Source organism: Pinus tabuliformis, chromosome 4_2 (genome assembly GCF_031772625.1).
Source record: "Pinus tabuliformis cultivar Carrire ecotype Pingquan chromosome 4_2, CPIR1, whole genome shotgun sequence".
Classification (NCBI taxonomy): domain Eukaryota; kingdom Viridiplantae; phylum Streptophyta; class Pinopsida; order Pinales; family Pinaceae; genus Pinus; species Pinus tabuliformis.
The window spans coordinates 536,979,402-536,995,899 of record NC_142304.1 but is presented as its reverse complement, the minus strand read 5'-3'; the positions used below and the strand labels follow the sequence as shown (position 1 = coordinate 536,995,899).

The following is a 16,498-nucleotide window of genomic DNA, read 5'->3' as shown; positions in this document are numbered from 1 at the left end:
GTCTCGAACTTATGAATACCTGATGAAAACATATTTATTTCGTTATATCATGATAATTTAATTTATATGTTGTGGCTTTGAGTGACTCACCAGCTGTGGCTTATATTGGATGTTTCAGATCACGAATTCTTTGTCCGTTCAAAAAAAATTCACACAATGTGGGCTATACCCCTTCATAAATATTATAAAATCAATGGCAGGATCATGTTCTGATCAGAGAATTGATAAACGCTATCTGCGCAGGTTTGATTCGTGCTGATGGTGCAAGCGGTGTAGGATCTGCGACGGGGATTACACCAGCATTCATCATTTTATCAGATTTTTCATTTCTGTATGTAGTGCGATTTTTCATTTTTAATTAGTAACCAGTATTAATTAGTAATAATTATAAGAAAGAAACTTTGCCCAGCAATCGGTCGTTGAGTTAGATTTTACCTTTCTTCATAATAAAGAAAGTCCTCCGAGCAATGGTGTCTTTTCATTGATCCTTGCCCTGGTTGGGTTGATCCGCGTGTGGGTGTATTTGTGACGTCGATGGGCTCTTGCAAATCTGACGGCTGAGATTCATTTGGCGCCAAAGTCATAGGAATTTGAATTTTCAGGTGGATGCGTGACCATAAAAGGGGTGAGCCGGAAGATTTCAAAGCATTACATTGAATGGAATCTGTTGTTGAAGAAGAGGTAAAGAAGAAAAGCAGGAAAGATGTCTGGTCGTGGAAAAGGAGGGAAGGGTTTGGGAAAGGGAGGAGCAAAGTGGCACCGTAAGGTGTTGAGGGATAACATTCAGGGTATCACAAAGCCTGCCATCAGACGGCTGGCTAGGAGAGGCGGAGTCAAGCGCATAAGCGGTCTCATCTATGAAGAGACGAGGGGAGTTCTCAAGATCTTTCTCGAGAATGTTATCAGGGATGCCGTCACCTACACTGAACACACCCGGAGGAAGACAGCGACCGCCATGGATGTCATTTACTCCTTGAAGAGGCAGGGCAGGACCCTCTACGGCTTCGGCGGTTGATTGAATCAATTCTTCAAATGGATTCATCAACTAAGTCTGTTGAATTTTAGTTGTTTTGATTAAAAATAATACTGATTTTATTAGTATCATGTTGCTATTTTATACATGTTTTGAAAATTGTTAATGACACATTGTTATTTTTTTGGATGGATGTTGTCAATTTTTTTTAAATTTCTTTACAAATGATTTTGAATTGTGATATCTGTTTTAATGATATTTAGAAACTATCATATATTTCACTATGAATCTATAAAGGGGGTCATATATGTAAAGAAAAATATACTCTATATAAGAAGTCAAATGCGGATGTAACCATGGATGCAAAATTGAAAGTAAAATTGGATGTTAAACTAGGAATTAATACAAAATGCAAACAATTGACATACAAAGTGTTTTAAATTAGAAGTGAAAAATTGTGCAATTGTTGACACAAAGAGGGAACAAAACATGGCATACAAAAGGATATCAAATTGGGCAAAAACAAGGACACATAAATGGGCACCAAATTAGATGCAAAAAAAGAAAACAACTAGATGTAAAATAAGATGCAAAGTTGAGCGTTAAAAAGAAGCAAAAAACGGTACAAATTAATATGCCAAATGATGATGCAAATAATGGTGTAAATTTGGGATGCAAACTTGGGCGCAAAAAAGGAAAAAAAAAAAAGATGTAAGAAAAGACATAAAACAAGATGCAAAATGGGGCTGAAAAAAGGTGAAACCAAGGATGCCATATTGGATGTAAAAAATGATTCCTAATCAAATGCAAATTTAGGCTCAAACTTGGACACAAAATTATATGCAAATGTGGACACAAAATGAGGCAAAAAAAGATGCAAATTTGGATGGCGAAAATGATGTAAAACTAGACACCAAAAAAATGCAAAATTGGATGAAAAAGTGGGTGTAAATAATGGTGCAACATTGGACACAAGTAGACACAAAAAATGGTGCAAAAAGGGGCATAAAATAGCTTAAAATTGGATGCAAAACTTGGTGCAAAAACAAATACAAAAGTAGACATAAAAAATGGCTCTAAATTGAATGTACCATTAGACACAAAATAAGATGCAAAGGTGGACACAACACATGACTCAACATAAGATGCAAATATAAATGCAAATTTGGATGCTCAAAATGATGTAACATTAGATGCAAGTGATGGTGTTAAAAATGATGCAAAATTGGATGAAACAAATGACGCAAAATATGGTGCAAAATGAGATGGGAAAAATGGAGACAAATCAAACGTAAATGTGGATGTTAAAAATGGTCCAAAAAAAGATGCAAAAATGGGCACAAAAATGGATGCAAAATTTGGTGCTAAATCAAATTCAACAGATGGTGCAAAGATAGGCACCAAAGCTGGTGCAAAAATAGAAGCAAAAACTAGTGTAAGCCTAGATACAAAATCTGGTGTAAGACTAGATGCAAAAACTGACACAAAATGGATGCATAAAAAGACGTTAAATTGGATTCAAAATACAGTGTAAACTTGATGCAAATGATGGCGCAAAAATGGAAGCAAAGAATGACACAAAATAGGAAGCAAAAGAGAATGAAAAATAGATGCAAAAAATGACACAAAACTAGAAGCAAAACCTGTCATAAAATAAGATGCAAATATTGGTTCAAAATTTGACGCAAAAAATGATGCATAGTTTGGTGTAAAAAATGATGCAAAATCTAGCGTGAAAAAGGATGCAAAATAAGGTGCAAAAAAGGACGCTTTAAAAATTGTACAATAGAGCCAGATTTAGTGCCAGGTTGCTCATCACAATTACAAAAAAATTGCACTAAAATCTAGCGCTAAATCTGGCGCAAATCGTTGGTTTTGTTGTAGTGAAAGTATTATTTTTATCATTTTATACATGATTTCCAAGATATATTTATTAAAAATTTAATGTATTTATAACCCTTGGAGAAAGGATTAAAACCCTCTCAAGATGGCCAAGATATCTGTAAAATGACTTGGTAAATTTGTAATATGGTTAGGGAGAAAATAAAGAAAAATACTCAATGTACAAGGTTGCAAGAACAAAATCTTTTACACCAAATATTAGTTGAAACCATGGAATACTGGAGAAATGAAATGATGGAAAAGGTGTAGCAAAGTTTAAGTTTACTTTTAATAAAGTTGCACAAGTACTATCAGCTATTTAAAGTAGAAGTAAATGTGTTGAACTAAAAAGAAGCAACAAGTCCATAATACTTTTTCCAAAGAAGAATTACACATAAATGACTTATAGAAAGATAGATAAAACATGTCATAATCAATATATAGTTGAAATCATCTTGAAATTTCATTACCTCTACAAGGAAATCTTGTACAATATGCCACAGCAAAATTCTCTCTTTGAGGCCAAAATTTGGAACCCCAAAATTGGTCCCTTGATGTCATTTTAAAGAAATTATTACGTTGGAAAAAATTATAAAAACTATCAACTATCAAAACTACTTCTTAACTATTTGGTCCTCATGAAAATTAAAAGACTAAATTTTTTCTAATTTTTGAATTACAAAAATGAGATATTATCTAGAAATTGAAAGTAAGTAAATATAATTATTCGATGACTTAGGACTCTTGCGCAACTTTAGGCTCTCTTGATGAAACTCCAGGTTCCATAACTCAAACCTTTACTAGGGAGATTAAACATTGACATTTCTTCCACATTGTCAAGTCAAGAATTGGACATTGCATCATACTGTTGTAGACCATTCTTAAATTGGTCACCTTAGTGTATGTTGGCTTCTTAGTGAACAAATTTTTAATTAACCATAGAAACTAAAAACCCCTCTACAAGTAATTTAAAATTGTTGCACCTTTTAAAATTGTTGTTCTCTCATGAGAAGCATTGATCTTAATCTTTGCCTCTAGCAATAATGTTTCATATTTTCCCAAGGAAGGATATTTCCTTGCTGATCGCGACATGAAGGAAACCTTGCTCAAACTCTAGTCTTGTAAAAATTGGATTTAAAAGCTACCACTGATTCTCTGACTTCTAATATCTAGCTCTCTGCATGCTTTCTGTACATAGTTTTCTGCACCATCTTGCTTATCTATGACACCATAGATGTTATGTCTACAATCTCCACTACTGTAAATTCCTGGGAAGATAATAATGATATTTTTAGCCAATTGTTATCACAAAAAATTGATCATCTAGCCATAATTTATTAGATGGATCGAAGTACACCATGTAGCACCAATTTTGCCATAGTAAAATTTATTTCACTATGAGAAATTACTTAATAAACCACATTTGTTAAGTCATTTATAATTAAACCCATGAAGAATAATTAAATAAATCATTATTTGTGTAATTATCTTCTAGGAATAATTAATTAAACCATTGTTTAATTAATATTCCTTGTCACATTTGACTCAGTTATGAGAAATAAATAGATAAATCATTATTATCTCATTTTTCTCTAGGAATAATTAATTAATCACTAATTAGTTATTATTCCTTGTGAAGTTTGACTAAATACCCTACTAATACTTCAATAAATCATTATTTGTTTATTATTCCTTAACCATATTTCTTGAGATGATAAATAAATCATTTATTTATTTATTTTCCCTCTAGCCAAAATAATAAAATATTCGAAATGGTTAATTCTAGAATGGGGTTAATAATAGTTTATTATTGCTCATTACTAGAGGATAGCCTAATATTTTGTTATAAATAGAAGGATTTTCCATTCATTCTTCACTTTCAATGATTTTCATTGTTGCACTCACTATTGCGGCTCTGATTATTATCATTGTCGCAAACCATCTTCTTTTTCATTTGAGTTCTCATTGAGCTCAAACATTTTGTTTACTGGGTTTTACACATTATAGAGGAGAGGGACTCTACAAAAGCTGAAGACATTGAGGATACCAAGAACCCATCCCATAGAGGGGACTAGTAACATTATTGAATCCCTTCACAAGTGTTGTTTAATAAAATATATTCTTTATATATTTGGTTTCCATTGGATTATTAGAGTTATTTGCGCTTATTTTACTATTCCATTTTGTCGTTTAACTATGTATGTGGCATAGTTAAGGGCTTTGACATGTTTTATTTCTATCATTTGCTACAGATCTACGCTGTTTAACAACCATTTTTATTGTTAGGGTCATTTTTCATCCACAACCTAAAGTAATTTCTTTTCGTACACATTCAAGAATAATTCTACATAACAAATTGGTGACTCCACTGCGTTTTTAATTTAGATTCAGAAGCCTAGGTGACCTTCGGTTTTTAGCTTAGGGTTTTTATTTTTTCAGTCTCTTCATTTTGTTTAGTAGCTTTCTAACCCTAGATCATTCAAATTTCTAACTTCTGTAAGTTTTCTAGCCATTTCCGTAGGTCACAGGAACCAGCCATGATAGAGACAACAATTTTTTCCAAGACTTGCTGCCCAAAAACTGAGGAGAAGAAATCACACTTTTCTGCCCCAAAAGTGCGATCTGGAGGTCTAGATCACACTTTTTGGCCCAAAAAGTGTGATATCCCCCTAAACAAGTCAGTACTTGCGATTTTTGATTTTCTAGGATTTTTTCTGATCTGTTTCTGGGTTTTGCCGAGAATTGTCCATTGGGTTGGTTGACCACTATCTTAGCCTTATTAGTCCTTGATCTATTATGTTTCGCTCATCGAAGTGGAATTTATCCCCTTAGGGCTTCTAGTAAGCTTCCACCTTTATAGGAGGAGTTTAACTGAGTAAGAAGTCTGAGTTTCTGCAAAGCTTTCAACCATATTTTCCAAATATGTACCTTCATGTTTCAGATATTCAAAGATAGGTTGTTTCCATCCAAAGTTCTCTCTTGAACCTTTTTTAGTCATTTTCCTTAGGGTCCGATTGGTTGCCCTAAGTTTCACAGACATCTCCCTATCATTTTGCAACAATTTCCTCCTTGGTTTTTTGTTGTTACTGCACCACTTTCCAGCTGTATAGTGTCATTTGATCCTAGTCACATCGATGCTTAGATCCCCTGGCATTTTTCATGTGTTTTCAGTTGATTTTGCCACCAACCAACATAGTGTTTACAAACCCAATTTGGGTGGGGTTTAGATAGTTGATTTGTTGTTCATTTTCTGTTTTTAATTTCAGTTTATTTCAACTATATTTTTATTTTTTCAAACATTATAGGTCTTAATTAATAAATACACTTACACACACAAGCACACGTTAAGCAAAGGGCACTTGGCTTACACTGCCAAGCCAAGACTTAATTAATTTATCTCCCCACACAAAGGCAAAAACATCTTGTTGATCTCCCTTCACTATTTTTGTGTCACTTGTGTCTTACAACCATTGTGCCACCAAGGCGTTTGTCACGGAGACTCTTAGGCTTTCATCCCTAGTTTCTGCTTGGGCATATTACTCCTTCTTGCAAGCTTTGAGTTCATAGTCCCTCGAGTCCCCATACCGACTCCTTTGCTGGTTCATTTGATTCCACATCTGATTATGAGCCTCTTTCACCACATACCATCATCATGTATGGACCCACTGCATGTATAAGAAACCAACCTGGTGTTGGCTTTGGTTCTACCCTGGTTTCACATATAGTGGAACCATCTTAGGAACCATTTTGGTAGCTCCAATGCTACCTTTCTTGGTTGGTTTAATCCTCCCAGATTTTAGCCAGTTGATTAACGACCCTATACACCACGATGCTGGTTGGCTAGCTATGCCGACCAAGCTCCCCTCTGACATTCCCAAGTTTGAGAGTAATTGTTGGGATGGGGTCCCTTGGGTCAGTTTTGGGGTAAAAACTAGAGTTTTGATGTAAAGGAGCACGTAGGTAGATAGGAGTCAAAAATTAAAATGACAAGGGGAAGTAGATTATTGATACAAAACCCAATGCCATCATTTCCACCACTAAGGTCTAGAAGACTGAGCTCGGAGATCCAGAGGAGGGGGAGCATCTCTTCCACTCACAAATGTGGGTGAAGGATTCTCCAATGCAGTTCATTGTCGATAAAAGAAGCCAAAATAACATCATTTTAGCAGACGTCATTAAGCGGTTGGGCCTATCAACCACACCACACCCACAACCATACACCATCGGATGGCTCCACCAAGGATGAGATCTTTGTGTTAGCCAACAATGTCACCTTCCCTACAACATCAATCCCTTCATAGATGAGTTATTATGTGATGTTTCTTCTCTTGAATTTTTTGATGTGTTATTAGGCCAACCATAGTTGTGGGAGTGTCATGTTGTGCATGAGTCTAGGCCTCACATTGTTATTATTACTTTGGGGAATAAGTTATATAGGATACTAGAGGTAGCTCTGCCTACCGCCACTTGTTTGATCTCCGCTAAGCAATGTAGTAAGATCATCTCCCAGACTGAGAAATTTGTTTTCATTCTGATTCACTCTCAAAGCAAGGGGAAGATAGTGGCCACATCCATGGCCCCTGGGAAGGGTTACCCCACACATCAGAAGTAGGTGGATAAGGTCGTAGAAGAATACAAGGACATCTTCTCGTCACCCATAGGGTTACATTTGCACTATTGGGTGAAGCATTCGATCTATATGACTTGCGGAGCACCTCTACCCAATGGGCCAATATATTGTTGCTCCATTCTATAAAATGAATAAATCAAGTGGCATATCCAGGAGTTGCTACAAAAAAGGAACATCTGACCAAGTTCCTCACCTTGTGGGAGCTTGATTGTACTTGTATAGAAGAAGGATGGAACCTGGAGGCTTTGCATTGATTATCAGGCACTAGAAAAAATCACTATCAGGAATAGGTATCCAATCCCTCAGATTGAGGACCTTCCTTACCAACTCAAGGGGGCCAAGTATTTTAGCAAGATCAATTTGAAGTCTAGATATCACTAGGTTTCAATAGAATAGAACCCACAAATGTAAGTAAGACTGCCTTCAAATCCAAGGTGGAATTTTTGAGTGGTTGGTTATGCATTTTAGGTTGAAAAATGCCCCTGCAAATTTTATGAGGTTGATGGATGAAATATTGCAGCCCTTCACCAACTCATTCTTGGTTGTATATCTGGATGACATTCTCATCTTCAATAAAGAGTTGGAAAGAGCGCCTGCAACACATTCGATAGGTCCTTCAAATCTTGTAGCAGTACAAATTATGTGCCAAATTGGAGAAATTCACCTTTGGCATGATCCAAGTCCAATATCTAGGCTACATCATTGATGAGAAAGGTGTGCATGTGGATCCAACTAAGATCTAGGTCATTTGGGATTGGCCAACATCGACCACTCTAATAGAGCTTTACAATTTTTTTAGGCCTTGCTAATTTTTATTGGAGGTTCATGTTCGGATTCTCTCATATCACTTGGCCTTTGAGTCAAGTTACCAAGGGTGGAGCAAAATAATTTTTTTCCTGTTCTAAGTCCCAACAGAAGATGTTGGGGTGGGGTCCCCTGGGTAAGTTTTGGGGTAAAAGCCCAAGTTTTGATGTAAAGTTGATAAAAAGATGTAAAGTCTCCATGAATTGTGGATGCGAAGCAAGTAGGTAGATAGGAGTCAAAAAGGGTTTTTACCCTAATTTATGTAAATATTGAGTCAGTTTTGAGATATACCCTTGGTCCATGGACCATGGGATTGTATAAATAGGTGTGTCTTAGAGAGTTTAAGGCAGATGTATGTGTTTCCTATGGGCACAATGGATGGAGTCTTAGAGAGTTAGCGTAAAGAAGTAAGTATTAGAGGAGGAAAAGGCTCTATAGCTGAGTGCACAGAGGCCTAGAGTAGAGTCTGCAGCTGAGTGCATGGACTTCTGCAACTGAGTACGCAGGGAAGTTTTGAGTCTGTAAACTTATACTGAATATCAATAAAGAAGACTATTGGGAAAATTCATATTTTTTATATGTTTCTCTCTACTTTTTATGTTTACGATATATCATATGATGAAGGAATGTATTTATGAGTTAATTACGTATTTATGCATGAATCTATTGGATGAATCTCTTTAATTGAACGCAATGAATGTGAAGTGTTTACGTGAAGGTTATAATACTTTCTGTTAAATTTATTAAGAACTTGAGCAAATATCTGTATATTATGATCTGAGATTAGTCTATGATGTGCGTAGGTAGATAACATATCTGTTAAATGTCCACAAAATTCAATCATAGCCCTTTGCAAAGGTCTAGGAGATTACTAAAGGAAATTACAGCGCTGAACCCTCAGGGCTTAAATATCCATGTGAAGGAAGATCTAGGACACAACAGGACATCTCACTGATCTCTCGGTGTGGAAACTTGGTTTTAGCATTCCCCCATACTGCTTCGGGTGAGACTTATGTCCACGCTATGCAGGTTGAAGCCAGAAGGGCCAGTAGTGTAGGGTTTTGTTTGGCCCAACTAACTCTGAACCTGGGTCAAGACCCACTAAGCCAACAATAATTCTAGAGAGGACCCCACCAATCACGTCCGCTCCTTCCATATGTGGTGTTCATCCAATTCCATCACTGATGATTCCTTTCGTCTTCAGTTGTTCCAACACACGCTCACTAGAGATGCTTCGAAGTGGTATGTTGACCAGCCCGCTGCCTCTCATCCCACTTTTGTGACACTTGCTAAAGTGTTCATTTCATATTTTCAGTTACCTTTCTAATACGACACTGGTATGGAGCTCTTGATTTCATTATGTTAGTCCTCTACCACCCATCTTTTTGATCATGTTCGGGAATGATGTAGAAGGAGGAGCATGTGTCGTGCTCCACCCTTCGAAGACCATGTCTACCTCAATTGATTTCTTAGGACTATTTTAGCGCATATTGCCAAATATTTCATGTCTCACTTTCCTCAGACAGAGGAAGAGGCTCTCCAGACTGCTCTAAGACATGACTTGATTTATGCCCAATCTAGTTATGCCTATACTATTATACCAGACCTCCCCCATCCTAGTGGTGCCAATGCACCGAGGGTATCTCACACCACTGACGATATCATTGGAGCTATTTCACATCCTTCACCATATACTTAGTAGAGTTATGACTATCTCCAGGGGGGCACTAGCTCCTCCAACACTTATGCCCCTTTTGCCAGCAATGTGTATTCAGGACAAAGCACTTATTATGCATTTACCCAACCACATCAGCAGATGTCAAGGCCAGTTAGTGCTCAACCTGTCTACCAAATTGTTGCCCCTTCACCATATTATACCTATGCACCGTCGAGCACTCCAGCCCCTCAGGAATTAGTGTGCAGCCTCCCATGCATCCTTAGCCCCAGCAGCCACTTCCCCCTCAAGGTCCAGTGTTTGCGCAATAGAGTGTGACTAATCCCCAAAATTTGAAGAAAAAGAGTAAGGGGAAAGGTAACAAGGGTAACCAAGGTAATCAACCTTATGAACCCCAAGGGAACCAGCCTAACACCAACAAACAACAATAAGGCGACCAACCCAAGCAGAACAATACTATTCGTATGAACAAGCCTTGTGCATGTTGTGGTGTACATGGCCATTATACTCATGAGTGTCCCCTCTTATCCCAAATGTGTCAAATGTGGGAAGCCCAAGCAACTTCTAGAGGTCAACTACGCATGTAGCAACCGCCCTAGAATCATGTGTCATCTCAACCAACCGTGCTCACAAATCCTTTCCCTCAGCAAGGATTTGTTTCTTCTTAACCTCAGTAAGGTCAAGTAGCCCACCTTACTCAACATACTTGTCCTAGTGACTACCAGATCCTCATGATGAATTTTGACGAGGTCAATACCTCTGATATCAACTTGAAAACTCAGTCGCGTCATTATGACAAGCCATTGAACTCATTTGCCACTGAGTCCAAAACCAAAGCATCTATTGAGCCTCTTATGACACCAAATGGTCCACTACATATCCATCAACCTAAAGTTGAGTCAATTCCTAAGATCCCCAAGGGACCATTATGCCATAAAGCGACTTCTAATTGAGTTGCCCATACATACAGTATAGTAGATGACTTGGAACAATCACCTACTACCATGTCAATGATGGAGGTTCTCCAGTCATGCCTATCTCAAAATAAATCTCTACTAACTACTTTGGGCACAATAGATCATTTAGATGATCATTTGATTGTCTTTCCCATTGATACATCAGAACATCTTCCATTACCTCTATCCACTGCTTTTCAAATACCAGTCAAAGTCCACAATGCCATTATCTCTTGATGCATTATTGACGAAGGCACATCCACTTGCATGATGTCTGATGTTGTTTGGAAGAAACTCAAGTCACCTAAGTTTTCCCCATCCACCATCACTTTGCATGCTTGGGATGATCACTCCTCCCAACCTCTCGGCATGTATTGCAATTGTCTAGTGACTCTTGCGAGAAGACTATTCATGTAGACACCAAGGTTATTTATGCCCCTATGTTATAGATATTTTTGTGCCTTACAGCATGAAGCATGAAATGTCCATAATCTAAGGGATCCAAAGTCCCTAAACATGTTGTTCCTACCCCTAGAGGAACAAGGTCAGCAAACCACAGCACTAAATATCAGTTCTCCACCTGAAAACACTCAAAAACAAGCAAATTCTGGATCATGTCAACTGCTCCACTGAGCATCTGCGCTGAATGTCAAGTGCTCCACTCTGTACCTGCACTGAATGTCAACTGCAAAGAAGGCCACCTACGCTGAGCGTACTTGGACAAGTGGCCCAGTCATTCCTCAAGGTGTCAGCGCCCAGGAAGCTTCCAAAATGACACTTGGTTCAAGGAATTCGCCTGGTGATGAGTAAGAGGGTCTAGATCTCCAAGTGGAAGCAAGAACCTCCAAGTGGACTCAAGAACTGAAGAATAACTGAAGTGAGAGAGGACACTAGTCAGCTCTCAAGCTGACTCATCCTTTCTCCAAAACTCCTATATATAGAGCTCTCTCATGAGGTCTATGGAGGCTGGAATCTTGTGAATGTAAGGAAGTGCTGTTGGTTTGAGTTTAGAACTATTGGGTGATTTGCTTTGAAGGAGGTGAAGAGGAGATTTCTTTCTGCTGGGAAGGTGATGCTGGATTGGGCCTCTTATGGTTGTATCACTTCCTGAACTTTACTTCTTCCATTAATAAAGCATTTGAGGTTCTTCTATATGCATGTGTCTCAATGATGTATTGTCATACTTGTGTATTTGATTTATTCTAATCCTTGAATCAATTATGAATGTATGCTTCTTGTAGTTTCCCTCTCTTGCCATTTTGCAGGATCTTGGTGTAGCTGGGCCAGCGAAAGAGCAAAGAGCTGGGAGTAAGCAGCAAGGAGAGAAGATTGGATCAACTATTAGCGAAAGACATTGGTTAGTGGATCTCTTTCTCCCCTATTTTACTTTCATAAAGAAGAAATCTTAGATAGCTTTGCTTCGGTTGTTGCTGAGGTACTATCACCCTTAGAGTGGGATAGGGTCATTCCGTATTGGATACTTTTCCCAACAACAAATTGGCGACTCCACTGGGGATCGTATCTTGTTGGTTGTTTGTGTTTTTGCTATTCATTTCCTAAACACAGGGAGTACCGAATCGAACTGCATTTGGGTCTTTCAAATGCAAAGTAGAGGGCAGCTACTCTAGCTCAGTTTCTGGGCATGTTTATGATTTGAAGAGCTGATCCACAAGGACTCTGAACAGCTCTTAGTGATAGCTTTTCATCCTCCTAATTACCCTTTAGTGTGTACTTGATTGATAGCTTTTGATTTGGCCAAAAACTGTGAATTTTTGAGCAATCTGTGACCCGGAAACCAAGAGAAACGAGAGTTTCTCTCTTCATTGCAGGAACTGTGAAGGCAGTCTGCATTTCATCGCAGGTCCCGAAGGGGCTACCTGCGCTGAATGTCAAACTGACAGTGTACTACCTGCGCTGAACCAGTTTTGCCTTGTGCTACTGGGGTTCCCTGCTGTTCATTGCCCTGTTTTCATCCTTGTTTTTGCAGCCTGTTGTTAGTCAATGTACCTATCTGAAACCATCTTTCCTTGCCACTATTCCGCCTCGGTTGTATAAAGAAATTGTATTTGTTCTTTGTGTATTTCTTACTTCATTTGCAGTTTCCCATAACGAAAAAGTGAACTAGTCTTGCTGTGGCCTCTTAGATCTAGACCTGTGATAAGTGTCGTATTGATCTTAAGAGTTAGTTTGTTTGTTGTTCATAGCTGATTGAGCTTTTTCTTTCGTCATATGGTTTGAATTTATGTATTTCTAGTGTTGAAACAAGTAAATCTTAAGGTGTCTTTTGATTTTGGACAAAGCTTGTTTGCTTTCACTCGAAATTGAATTCAAAATTATACAACAACTTTCTTTTGTAATACATCAACATTAAGAAAGAGAAAAGAAATACCTGCATTTTGCATTTGCATTTTTGATAAGTTTGCATGTTGATTTAGGAGAAAGTGCATTAGCATGTGCTTTATGATCTGTGTGAAGAGATGATGTCTTTCTTTTCCCTCAGTAGTTAGGATTTTCAAAGTTGAAAGATTATAAAGCTTGCTTATCATCTTAGACTGCATTTAGGAATTTGTACCAATACATCTCGTGGTGATCCTGAAAGACAAACTTTAAAAATATCAACTTAAAATATATTGAATGAACCTAACAACGCTTTGCAACATAACGCTCACAGTAGAGGTCTAGGTAGAGACGTGTTCCGGCGTCATTAAACGTAGTGACTGTCGATCTCTACGAAGGTGGGTGATTCCTCCTGAGGGACGATAGCACTAATACGGACTTGTGCTCCCACGTACCGTTGCGTATATATTGGGAGACCCCTATAGGCATTTATCCTTTATCCTTAGGAAGCCGTGTCGGCCGCCCTACTGATCGCGATGCAGTGAACACAGCATTCACGAAGATCGACCACCCGTACCGTAAAACGTATTCTGTGGTTTCGCGAAAGGTTTGGCACACCCTCTGCCTAGATCTCCAGAGCAGTTTCTTTTGGCCTTTTTCAGACTCTATAACAGAAAAAGTCCAACCGAGCATTTGTCACTTCGGGCTCGTTAAAACATCGAAGAAGACTAGAGTCATCTTTAGCTTTTTCTCGACTCTTTAAAACTGAAAAAGCAAGTTGTGTCTAAAAGCGTCTAATAAAATTCATTCAATTCGGAAATATAATTCCCCCTTTTGTATTTTAGTTGATCGAGTAATCCACAACCGTGGAAGAAAGTCAATTGAAACCCCGTCGTTCGCGGAGGCTTGCGAGTCAACCGTCTTTGTCTCTGGAATCGAAAGTAGTACGGACAAAGCAAACTCGCTTAACCGGGTCGAAATCTCCTATCAAAGTTAGAACAACTGTTCCAACAACATCTGAGATCCCGGTTACTCCAACTATTTTTGGAATCCCTGCCTCTATTGAAGAAGTTCAACAGCCACAAAGGGACAGTAACACTGATCCTGGTCTGGGAACAAGTACTTGCATAACTGAACCAGTTCCATCTATAACCGGTCCAGAGAGTATTGTTCCTCAAACAACTGTCGTTGTCGAAACAACCCCTTCTTCGGCACCAGAAATCTTTTACGGACCTGACGGTCTTCCTCTTCCACCTGGTTTGATTGCAATAGAGGAAATCGTAGAGGACCTGCAAGCAAATACTCCAACTCATTTTGGAGTAGGTGTCACTCTTTTTCCTTCTACATCAGAAGTTTGTCCATCACCAGTGGAAGTTCCTGTAGAATCGCTAGGCAGTCTATTGGATAGACTTAAAAGGTCTGAGCAACCGTCGACATCTAGGACTGTGTCGAATGACACAGCGACGGCAGAGCTCCCTGCCGCCACTCCGACGATGTTTGCCGGCGTACCATCTGTCCCAACTAGCTCTCAACAGCTAGAAGGAGTCCACCCAGGGACTATTTCGACAGTGTGGTCTGTTCCAGTTTGTTCTTCCGGTATAATACCCGGTAATTCGTATGTTGAAACTAGACAAATTGATCCCTATGGAGGTCAATTTGGGCTATCCAGTCCTCAAAGGCAAGCCATACCCTTGAGTTCCAGATTGCTACCGTATGGGGGGCAATATGCCCTTTCATTCCCCCCTCCGGGAGGATACCCATATGACAGTTCTCAACAGTGTTCAGGTTTGACTGGAGTTACGACAAGTGGTTGGGTACCTATGTTACCCCAACAGCCAAGAGTTGTGTATTCTATGCAACAATGTGTACCTATGTCTAGCATCCCGACGATGCCAGCTATTGTAACCGTGTCGCAGGTTCAAACAATGCCTGTTGTATGTCAACCCCAGGTTGTAATGCAACAGCCCCTTGACCCTGCAACACAACCACAATCGCCAACTGCCGGGACGACACAGGTCCAAACGGGTACAATTACCCCCCATCTTGGTCCGTCGGTTAGTATAGCACAGCAAAACATGGCTTCACAGCCATGGATGGTGTAGTACCAACAACCACAGTTCCAGCGGGTGTACCAAGGATCTGAGCAACAGATATTTGCGAATAGTGGACAACCCTATATTCAAAACGGGTTAAATCAACCACTTTACAGTGGTCAAGTCCACCAGCCGTATCAGTCATACCAGCATCAATTGCATTATGCTGGTATGCAAAGGCCTACTGCTCAGGCGATTCCATCGTATCCTGGGTACGCCTCGCCAAACCTGAATCAACAGTTACCATTCGTGGCAACTTTAGAATTACCAGATTTACATCGATTGACAAATGATCCAATTGCCTATGCCCATTGGTGGCCAGCGATTCCTCACAAGCTTCCGTCGGACATTCCTAAATTCAATGGAAATCCTGGCGAAGACCCGTCGAATCATGTGATGACTTTTCATCTGTGGTGTTCGTCGAACACCTTGAATGATGATTCGATAAGGCTTCGCCTTTTTCAGAGGACATTGACAGGTCCGGCGGCTAAATGGTATATTGAATTACCTAGAGCCTCTTTCGACAATTTCAGTTCCCTAGCCACGACTTTCTTAACCCATTTTCAGTTACCTATAAGGTACGAAACTAGAACAGAGATCTTAACCAATTTCAAGCAGACAATGGCCACACATATATCCGATCATATACATGAGTGGCGTCGTCGTCGCAGAATGGTAAAGACTTATGTTCTAGATCAGCTATTAGCTGAGTGGTTTATAAAGTCGCTTCTTCCTGCTATAACAGAAGATGTGGCCAAGGGAGGGGTCGTAACAGAGGAGCAGGTTATTGCTCGTGCCCAGTATTTAGACTTAGTATATACTCAGTCTGGCATGCTCTATGATAAGATACCTGACGCCCCCAGACTGGAATTTTCAATTCCTCCTCCTCCGGGATCAAATAGTGACTCTCATGCCGGCGATGGTGTGATTGGCACTGCAAACACAAAGTGGACAAGGGATTCGAATAAGAAAGCCCATAAGACTTCAAATCAAAAAGCAAATCAAGAAATTCTTGCTTCGGAAATAAACGCCGTATCAACAGATAAAGGCAAAAATTCCAATCAACCAGGAAGCAAGAAGAAGCAAAACAAAGGAAAGAAGAAAGAACAAGGAGAATCATCTCCTAAAAGATCTTCTTCAAACTCTCTT

General features: G+C 39.1%; 1 protein-coding gene across 1 annotated transcript; it reads left to right on the top strand.

Moving 5' to 3' along the window:
- The first annotated feature begins 703 nt into the window (after positions 1–703).
- LOC149170413 (histone H4-like) lies at positions 704–1,015 on the top strand. The gene has a single exon (XM_089425570.1). It carries the CDS (start codon positions 704–706, stop codon positions 1,013–1,015), a length of 312 nt encoding a protein of 103 aa, XP_089281696.1.
- The last annotated feature ends 15,483 nt before the right edge of the window (positions 1,016–16,498 follow it).